This window comes from Sprattus sprattus (genome assembly GCF_963457725.1).
Source record: "Sprattus sprattus genome assembly, chromosome: 7".
Lineage (NCBI taxonomy): Eukaryota > Metazoa > Chordata > Actinopteri > Clupeiformes > Clupeidae > Sprattus > Sprattus sprattus.
In genome coordinates, this window is record NC_137926.1 from 9,230,899 (window position 1) to 9,241,702 (window position 10,804).

Genomic DNA, 10,804 nt, shown 5'->3' on the forward strand with positions numbered 1-10,804 from the left:
GAGACAGAAAGAAAGACAGAAATGTGAGATGATTTTTTTGTGTAAACAGCAGAGTTTGCTTATTATGCGAGCACTAATTTCCCCCCAGGAACTCATTAAAGTGTTGAGCACTGCACTGGAGGAGGAGGCTCCCTGATCACCAGCCTGCCTCCCTCCACACACACACTGCCACTACACACACACACACTCTCTCTCTCTCTCTCTCTCTCCACAGCCACTACCACACATACACACACTCCACTGCCACTTTACACACACACACACACACACACTCACAAACACTCTCTCTCCACTGCCACTACACACACACACACACACACACACACTCTCCCTCTCCATTGCCACTACACACACTCTCTCTCTCTCCTATGCCACTACACACACACACACACACACTCTCCCTCTCCATTGCCACTACACACACTCTCTCTCTCTCCTATGCCACTACACACACACACACACACACACTCTCTCCACAGCCACTACACACACATGGAAGAGTCAGCCACAGTACACACACAGACCTACAAACACATACACACTCTCCACTGCCACTACACACACAAGGATGAGCCAACGGGAGAAAATAATCACACACACAGATACACAAACGCACACACATACATTTACACAAACACAAACACAAACACACTCTGCACTGCCACTACTCACACATACTGACGAGCCAGCCAGATAACACAATAACACACACCCTCTCTCTCTCTGTCTCTCTCTATCTCTCACACACACACACCCACACACACACATACACACACACACACTTGCACACTCTCCATTGCTACTTCACAGAATGACAAGGCCAGCCAGCCAGACCAACAGCTCTGAGGGCCCAAGCTACCCAGCCCAGACACCGGTGCCAAAGCCACAGCTCCTCAACCTGTCGCAGCATGACAAGTACTTTACAGCCACACACACACACACACACACACACAGATATGACCTCACACATACATACACACACTCGTTCACAGACACACAGACAGCTATGTATACAGGATGTACGCCCACTGACCTACTTGCTCTCTCTCTCTCTCGGCTTGTCTCTATCTCCCTGTGTCACACACACACACAAACACACACACTCCAGTGCCGCTTAACATAGCGACAGTGCCAGCCAAATCTGCCACACAGAGAACCCAAGCTACCCAGCCCAGATGCCAATGCAAAGCCACAGCTACTTAACCTGTCATGGCATGACGTGTACTTTACCAACACACTCAGACACCGACAGAAATATACACTCACACTCAAACACACTCACACACACACACACACACACACACACACACACACACACACACACACACACACACACACACACACACACACTCACACTCACACTCACACTCACACACACACTCTCGATAGCCACTTAACACAGCTACATGCCAGCCAGGTCCAACTCAGAGTAGATCAAAGTTACCAGCTCAGACACAACTGCCAAAGCCAATCCTGTCTCTGGCATCACAACTACATTACAGACACACCCACACCCACACACTCCTCTGTCTTTCTCTCTCACTCACACACAATCTCTCTCCCGCTCTCTATGTCTTTCCCTCATACACACACACACTCTCAGATACACAAACGCTCTACAGCCTATGCACACTTTGCCTGGTCCGCCATGCTCAGACAGTACTATCAAAGCCACAGCAACTCAATTCACCGCTCCACATTCCACACTCTCTCACACACACACACACACTCACACTCAGATGCAAACATAACACAAATACAAACTCACAAACTCACACACAGACACACACACACACATACACACACACACACACACACACACACACACACACACACATACAAACACACACACTATGTTCAATCTCTGACATTCAGAACATTTTAGAAATATATTACACAGTAAATAAACATGCATGCCCCCCCCCACACACACACACACTGCCAAACACAAATCATATCCAAACAAACATCATATTCCAAAGGACAGGGAGTCTACATTAAACACAGTTCTTTAACGAGGTGAAAATAATTGCAAACCCAAGCGTCAAAGTCAGTTTAAGAAAAATAAAAGTACCATTTAAATTTTATTGGGTGAAAGCAAATAAATAAATTGATTAATAAATAAATAAAAACAATAATTCAGTTCATTTGTTGATGAACAAAAGGGGAGTTGTTCATACCCCTCCAAATATTCACATGTATACTACAGGTAGTAATAGTAAAATTCCTTTATAGTATATCTTATATAGTTTTAGTGGTAGCCACATTTCCAACTGAACCAAAAAACAAGAAGCAGCGATAATTTGGCAGCAGCCTTAGAATCCACACACAATCACTAGGTATTAACATTGAAATACGGAAATACAGATTATCCAACCGGATCCTTGATAACCGCGTAGAGTATTATTATAGAAACTTCCCCCGTTTTTGTATTTATATATATATTAATTTATATTCATATTTGTGTCCAGTATACAGCGAGAGTCTCTGGTGGTGGAGGTTCCGCGGATCCCCAGACAATGGACAAAGCAAGGGGCATCCTTGTGGTGGAGGAGGGAGATGGGTTGGGGAAGAGAGAGAGACAGAAGCGGGGGGAGAGGTCTCGAGGTAAGGGCACTCCCTTTAGCGCAGCAAGGGAGCCGGGTGGCAGCGAAGACGAACAGGATGAGCTCCAGCACACAACTTAGACATACATACTCTCTCTCTCTTACACACACGCATACACACACACACACACACATACACACATGCACAAGCTCACACACACACATACATACATACATACACTAACACACACATAATTATGAAGAGACAAGTATCGGAGAATTGGGTATACCGGGCAGAAATTCCAGAATATACTGAGATATTCCAAAATGAGTATATGTGTGCATTTATGTCTGCGTCTGTGGGGACTGTTGTGTAGGTGTGTGTGTGTGTGTGTGTGGGTAAGGGACAATCTAGGTCAGTTAGGGAAAGGAGGAAAGTACGTATGTACATATGTGTGTGTGTGTGTGTGTGTGTGTATGTGTGTGGGTGTGCGTTTATGTGTGTGTGTATGTGTGTGTGTGTGGTGAGTATGTTTTTTTTCCCCTCTCTGGTCTAAGTAACAGTAGTCATACGGGCGATAAAAAAGTTTTGGCTGTACAGAGCTGTGGTCAGGCAGCTGAGTGAGCGAGAGTGGCCGATAGGCTGCCTTTTTATTATTCTACCTTAACACACACACACACACACACACACACACACACACACACACACACACACACACACACACACAACCGAGAGTCTGCCTTTTTATTATTCAACCTTAACACACCTCCTCTCTTCTCATCCTCTCTCTCTCTACATATATACTTGTTTTATTATTCTCTTTGCCATTTACACTCCCACCCCTCTGTCTATCTTTCACTCTCCCTCTCTATCCATCTCTCTCCCTCTCCACTTCCTCCCAAGCCAGCATGCTGAAAAGCAATAGTCCTTCCTCCAGGTGGCTCTGCTTCCTTCCATCATTCCACCCTTCCATCCTCCCATCCCTTCCGTCTGTCCGTCCTCCCTGCTCGTCCCTCCTCTTACATTGGGAAGACCAGGAAGCCGGAGAATGTGGAGTACTTCCATCCGCCCATGAGGTTGCCGCGCTCCAGCTTCAGGTAGGCGCGGTCGCCCTTCTCCATCTGCATGAGCACGCCGTTGCTGGCCGCCTCACGTGTCACGTCCTGGTCCCCGGCGAACGCTGAGATCACCGGCCAGCCGTTAAGCATCAGGCTCACCTGTGGGGCACATGAGCGTGTGCGCACACACACGCACGCACGCACACACACACACACACACATGCACACACACACGCACACACACACACACACACACACACACACACACACACACACACACACACACACACACACACACACACACACACAAAACACACACACAGATTAGAGTTATATCAAATCAATGACATGATGTGATTTGTTGTAAAGTCTTTTCACTAAATCAATGAATTGTCTCTTTCTCCCTCTTGTGCTTGCCTTTATGCACACACAATTGCAGGTAGCACAAACTGTATATATATAAACATTTACACACAAACCACTAGTACAGTTTTTTTCGTCCTTAATGTCTAATATCGATTCTTAGGTCCATTTATATGTATCTCTATAAATATCAATTTATTTTTTATTTCTATTTTTCTCTATATTATAGTGGACCAACCGACATCAAGATATTTTCAAAAAAAACTAGACCATCAAAGTCATGAGCCTGAGTGCTGACTTCTGGTATATCTCAGTCTGGCATATCTATGCAGGAGGGCGATGCTGTTTCCTTCAACATGCGATAGAGAAGTCAAACCCATGAAGAGAGCATGACACCCAGAGGCTGACAAGGGCCAGTGAGAGAGACAGCAGAACCATACAGACAGTGAGACATGGAGGAGACAAGGGCCAGTGAGAGAGACAGCAGAACCATACAGACAGTGAGACATGGAGGAGACAAGGGCCAGTGAGAGAGACAGCAGAACCATACAGACAGTGAGACATGGAGGAGACAAGGGCCAGTGAGAGAGACAGCAGAACCATACAGACAGTCAGACATGGAGGAGACAAGGGCCAGTAAGAGACACAGCAGAACCATACAGACAGTGAGACATAGAGGAGACAAGGGCCAGTGAGAGAGACAGCAGAACCATACAGACAGTGAGACATGGAGGAGACAAGGGAGAGACGGAAGTACGACACAGAGAATAAACACGTGAAAAGAGACGGGAAAGAGAGCGAGATCGACAGAGACTAGAGGAGGAGGAGGAGGAGGAGGAGGGGAAGAGATGGCATGATGTATGAAGGAGGAAAAGAGATGTGCGGTGGGCATGACATGACGTGACATGACTCAGACATATAAGGGGAACTAAAGCGTGATCAGCCTGCACCAGCACATTCACCGCAGGCGTACACATAAACACACACACACACACACACACACACACACACACACACACACACACACACACGTCACATACAAGCATGTGCAGGCGCATGTAGATACTACACACACATTTAAACACACACAAACAGGCCACAGACACACACAGCCACAGGCAAAAAACACACACACCCATACAAACACACACATGCACGCACGCACACGCACACACACACACCCACACCCACACCCACACACACACACACACATTGACAGATGTGGGCATAGACAGGCAGACATGGGCACAGATAGACAGGAAGACGCACATTCACATAAACACACACACACAACACAGACACACACACACACACACACACACACACATACACACACACACACACACACACACACACACACACACACAGTTAGAGTCTCAATCCCCTGAGGAAAGCCCATATCTCCCACCACCACATACTGTGCAGACTGAGAGCAGAAGAACATGGGCCTGCTGATATGATGTACACAGTGATTAAAGAGAGCTCAACTGTACCCTGCTGTGTCCATGTAGGTACATGTGAACACACACTCACACACACACACTCTCACACAGACAAACACGCACTCACACACACACACACTATCCATCTCTCTCTCTCCCTTTCTCTCTCTCGCTCTATCACCCACTCCCTCACACACACACTTACATGAACATACAAACCACCCATTTTCCCCGGTTGGAGGATAGAGGTTCACACACACACACACACACACACACACACACACACACATACACACACACACACACACACACACACACACACACACACACACACACACGGCCTAGTAATTAGCACCTCATCGGTTCATCCCTAACAATAACGACAGGAAACAAAGGGACGGGGCGAGTGTTCAATGGTCCTGGCATAGAGCAGAGGATCATGGGCCTGCTGATATGATGTACACAGTGATTAAAGAGAGCTCAACTGTACCCTGCTGTGTCCATGTAGGTAGATATGAACACACACTCACACACACTCACACACACTCACACACACACACACGCTCACACACACACGCACACACATCTATCCATCTCGCTCTTTCCCTTTCTCTCTCGCTCTATTACCCACACAAACACACACACTTACATGAACATACAAACCACCCATTTTCCCCGGTTGGAGGATAGAGGTTCACACACACACACACACACACACACCTACACACACACACACACACACACATATGGCCTAGTAATTAGCACCTCATCGGTTCATCCCTAACAATAACGACAGAAAACGAAGGGACGGGGCGAGTTTTCAATGTTCCTGGCCGAGAGCACTTACACGCCGTGGGGGAAATGGCATAATGGCCGGTGTTTGGTGTCAGCGTGCCATTGAACCGGCTTCATTAGTGGCAGAGCGCTCCAATTAGGCACGGAGCAAAAGAGGCTTCCGAGGCTTCAGAGGACGGAGACGACGACGACGAGCAGGCAGGGTTCCGCCCACAGTTTAAGCCGCGCACTTAGCACCGGGCGACGGACAGAGAGGAGGAGGAAGAAAGGGAAATGGACGGAGAGGGACGGACGGACGGACGTGCGGATGGGCAGACAGGCAGACGTGTCTTTGTTTCCGTCTCGGACGCCGTGACAGGAGGAATAAAAAGGAAGGAGAACAATGACAGATGGAATGAAGAGAGCCTGCTTCAGCACATTCATCTCTGTGCTTGAGGTCTTTCTTTCATTTTTTTTAGATTCGTTTTTTTTGGGCTTTTTATGCCTTTAACTGACAGAGCAGTGATGATTGTGACAGGAAATGAGAGGGAGAAGAGGTGGGGAGTGGACAGGAGAAATGGCATCGGGCCGGATTCGAACCCGTGACCTCCTTGAGCGTCAAGCCCGAATGTGGTCGGGGCTACTGTTTGAGCCACAGTGCCCCCCGGCCTTGAGGTCTTTTAATAGTCGTCGGATTCTTTCATATAAGGGAGAGGAATAGAAACACAACTTTGCCAGTGACTGACTGATCAAAGGGTATTTTACCAAGTCATGTTAGTGAGTGGATTGGGTAGAAAGCCTCTGGACTATCATGTCTCCTAGCTGTAGGGGAACTCTCATCCCATTTTTATACTTCAGTTATAGACATGATCAGACATGATCATCTCGATCAGGTTATATTAACTCGCCATGATATGTCAACATGTGTTACTCACACAAAAGGTCTTAAAATATAAACATGTAAAGATTGTGAAGAAATGTGAAGATTGCATTGTTTGGGTATGGTTCATCACAAAAACTCAGCCAGTCATACATGCATTGACAAATGGATACCTAGGTCATGTAACACCTCGTTGACCAGCTAATGACCGGACTCTGATTCTTTGTAGGCCTTGCGCTAAACGCCTTCATCTGTGCTTCTGTGTGACCCAGAGCGTGACAGCAACTGAAAAGAGAGTTGTGCAAGTGGACTCGTCCTTGAGAACGCTTCTTTTGAAATTCTCTGTGCGGTCATGCCAAGTTAAAATTGACTGCTTGTGCAAGCGCACCAGATGTTTGCATCCCAAAGTAATGGGAAGAAAGAGATAATAAAGTTTATTTATGAGCGCTGAAAACCCTCCTCCATTTCTACTCCTGTATGCCTCCGAGCCTGCAGGAGATTCAGACTGATACCAGCACAGGATGGCAGGCTATTTATGACTGTGAGGAGATGGAAGTGTCTTCAGGCTCTGCCTTGCACAGTAACAGGCCTAGAAATCAATGTACCGTATTATTTTAGATACATAAATGTGTGTTATTCCACATTTTGTGTGTGTGTTTATATTTCAAACTTATTTATCCAATGTTTTTTTTTTTACCAGGTTTGGTCTCAGTCGCGTGTTGATATTGTTGAAATATGAGGTTATTTTATCCACTATGCCTAGAATATGGAATTTTGCTACACCGGAAGAAAGTGATAAATTACTCAAGTCATGCCGGAGTTCTGCTTTCTGACAGGGCCCTATACAGAATTTATCAGGCACATCACACATCGACCAAATTACGGCCAATGCACTTGGCTTTAATACATCCGTTCTGAAGGCTACTTATGCCAGGTCTGCTTCAAAGGCATATTAAGACAATAGCCCATGACATTTAATAGTAGCGGTGTAACCTAGTCTATTATTCATCAACCTGGCAGTTAGGCCAGCGATGCATTTACAGGAGATTCTCTATTAGGCCACACCTGCGGCCTCCTTCCGACTCTAACCCTGCGTGTGTGTGTGTGTGTGTGTGTGTGTGTGTGTCTGTGTGTGTAGGGGGATTTCTCTCCACCTGAGGCTAATTTGGCAAGGCTGAGTGGGAAGAAAAACCTGTCGGCGACCAGAGTGCCTACGCCACACGTTGTAATTCATGCTTCCATTTTACAGTTAACATTTAAGGGGAGGTCCCCCAATAGAAGGACACCATGCCCACTGATGACCACACCAGTCCAACTACTGCTGCAGTCTACGCCCTGCCCTCCCTCCCTCCCACCCTCCCGCCCTCCCTCCTTCCCTCCTTCCCTTGCAGCGCCCTCAAGCCACGCCTGAATGTCTGTGCACCGACCGAAGTCAAGACCGTCGGTCTGTCAGTCTACAAGGGTATTTACCTGTCAGTCGGTCGGGTGGGCAGCTGTCCCCACCACCACTGCTTTCTTTGTCTCCTCCTGCTCCTCCCCTTCAGCCCTCCCTCTCTCTCTCTCTCTCTCTCTCTCTCTCTCTCTTTCAGGTTCATCTCCAAGAATATATGGAGCTGCTCGGCAGGTGTGTGTACCTGCCTACCTGAGTGCAGTTACACTGTTCTATGGATGTCTGTGCATGTGTGTGTGTGTGTGTGTGTGTGTGTGTGTGTGTGTGTGTGTGTGTGTGTGTGTGTTTGTTTGTTTGTGTGCAGGTGCAGGTGCATGTACTGTATATAGGAACTGTAGAATCCGCCAATAATGGGATATGAAATGTTTGTCAGGTGTGTTTGATCACCTTAACAAAGGCTAGGGGGTTTCTACGAATACTTCCCCCCTATATATTGAATTTAATTTATATAAATATCACATTCTTCATTCTTCAAAATCTAAGTATTTCATCTTTGCCTGTGATCCTTTTCCCTTTACCTATCTCTTCCCGTTGTGGCATTTACAACTTTATGCGTTTGAGCCCCCTCTTCTTTTAAAAAATATCATCTCTTTTAGTTGATGAATAAGAAGTCGTTGGGGGGATACAATTGTTAATTATCTGTTGATGTAATTAAAGCAAGTCAACGCATCATGCATGGAGTTATTAAAAAAAGGGAAAAGCCTTTTTCGTGTTCTTCAGTCCGGTCTTTATGAAGATCTGTAAATCGCGTGCTTGAATGGACCCCATCGCCATCGGCGCATTGCCACATAAAGTCTGGCTCTGATGGAAAGGCGCGCGGACGCTGGCAACAGTTCACGATCGTTATTATTACCATGCAACCCCTTCAATTGTCTTGCGGGTTAAATTCCTACTTTTGTTTCAGTTTCGTCAAGCTGTAGCTATATTCAACTTTTCATGATTTGGTGACGGCACAACGCCCCCCCCCCCCCCCCCCCCCCCTTGCTCTCTATCACACACACATGGGATGGAGTGCACAAAGGACATAGAAGAGGAGAAGATACTGTAGATGTAGTGAGGACATGGATAACAGTAGAGGGGAGAGACAAGCTCATCCGATTTATGCAGGAGAATACACAGTATGAGAATGCCATTGCGGCAAGCCAACAAAATACACTGACCTGGATCGTCTGGCGGTTATAGACTTTCACTACGTGGAAATTAAAACTGTATATCCCTTTGCGCGGGGCGATGAAGTAGCTCTTTTCTTCATCAAAATTCTTACCAACGTTCACAAGCACCTAAGGGGAAAGAAAGAGAAAAAAGGCCGTTTAAGTGAATAACCGCACCTTACTGACTCGTAGAGGATGACAGACATATTTCTTGACATCAAACTACTTCAAAGGTAACATACCTATAAATGCATTCAGCCCAAACACGCCAAATAATTAAATGTACATTTAAATCACGGGAGTTTGAACGGAGACAGGGATTCATGGAAACTTTATTCACTGCATTTTGCAACTGAGCAGACAGTTTTACGAGGTTCATTTTCTGCCAACGAGCGCAGTTACATGGAATTGAAAACCATTTGGTGGTAATTAACCTTTTGCGATTTGGGAGTCTTGGGATTTACGATTCTAGACATTGCCCTACTGACATGGTAATACACTGCTAATGGCGTTTCATTTTCACTCATATACTGAACAGCTGCCTTGAAGAATCCAGAACCAAACCTTTGGCATCTGACACCACGGGTTTACCTATTGCAACATCTCCGCGAACTGACCTGCTTTGCTCCTGTTATCAGTCGGTACAATTATCTTTTCCAAACATCTTAACGGAAAGTTACCTGATCAAAGTAGATAACCATCGTTCGGTTGCTCATCTCTGAGGGCTCGTGGTTGGTGTTTCTGACGGCAGAAAAAGCCACTTTTGCGCTCCCGGAACGCACCGATATTCCAAGCGCAGTCCCGGTAGGATCGGAAGCCGGATTCGAGTCGCAGACCACTAGACATTTTCCCTCAAGTATGATGGGCTCCGTTTCGTTCTGTGCGCTGGCCAACGACGCCAGCCACAACGTACCCAGCAGAAACGGCAGCATCACGGCAACGTCAATCTGTACCTGATCTCAAAACTCAGGACCAAAACACCGAATAGCTGAGTTGTCTGCTTGAAGAAACCAAGCAATGTGACACTCCTACAATAAACAACTTAGTCTTTGTATGTCACTTCACTCACAGGCGTATTTGCTCCTGCGTTTCCCCTCTATGCTTCTTCGTATCTTGAGGATGATACAAGCGGGGTGTCG

General features: G+C 46.5%; 1 protein-coding gene across 1 annotated transcript; it reads right to left on the bottom strand.

Annotated features, from left to right (window-relative positions):
- Positions 1-3,566: 3,566 nt before the first annotated feature.
- On the bottom strand, positions 3,567-10,597 carry cbln1 (cerebellin 1 precursor; the record flags this gene model as incomplete). Its single annotated transcript, XM_080842921.1, has 3 exons — positions 3,567-3,764; positions 9,675-9,794; positions 10,346-10,597. 3 exons carry the CDS (start codon positions 10,595-10,597, stop codon positions 3,567-3,569), a joined length of 570 nt encoding a protein of 189 aa, XP_080699047.1.
- Between the last annotated feature and the right edge of the window lie 207 nt (positions 10,598-10,804).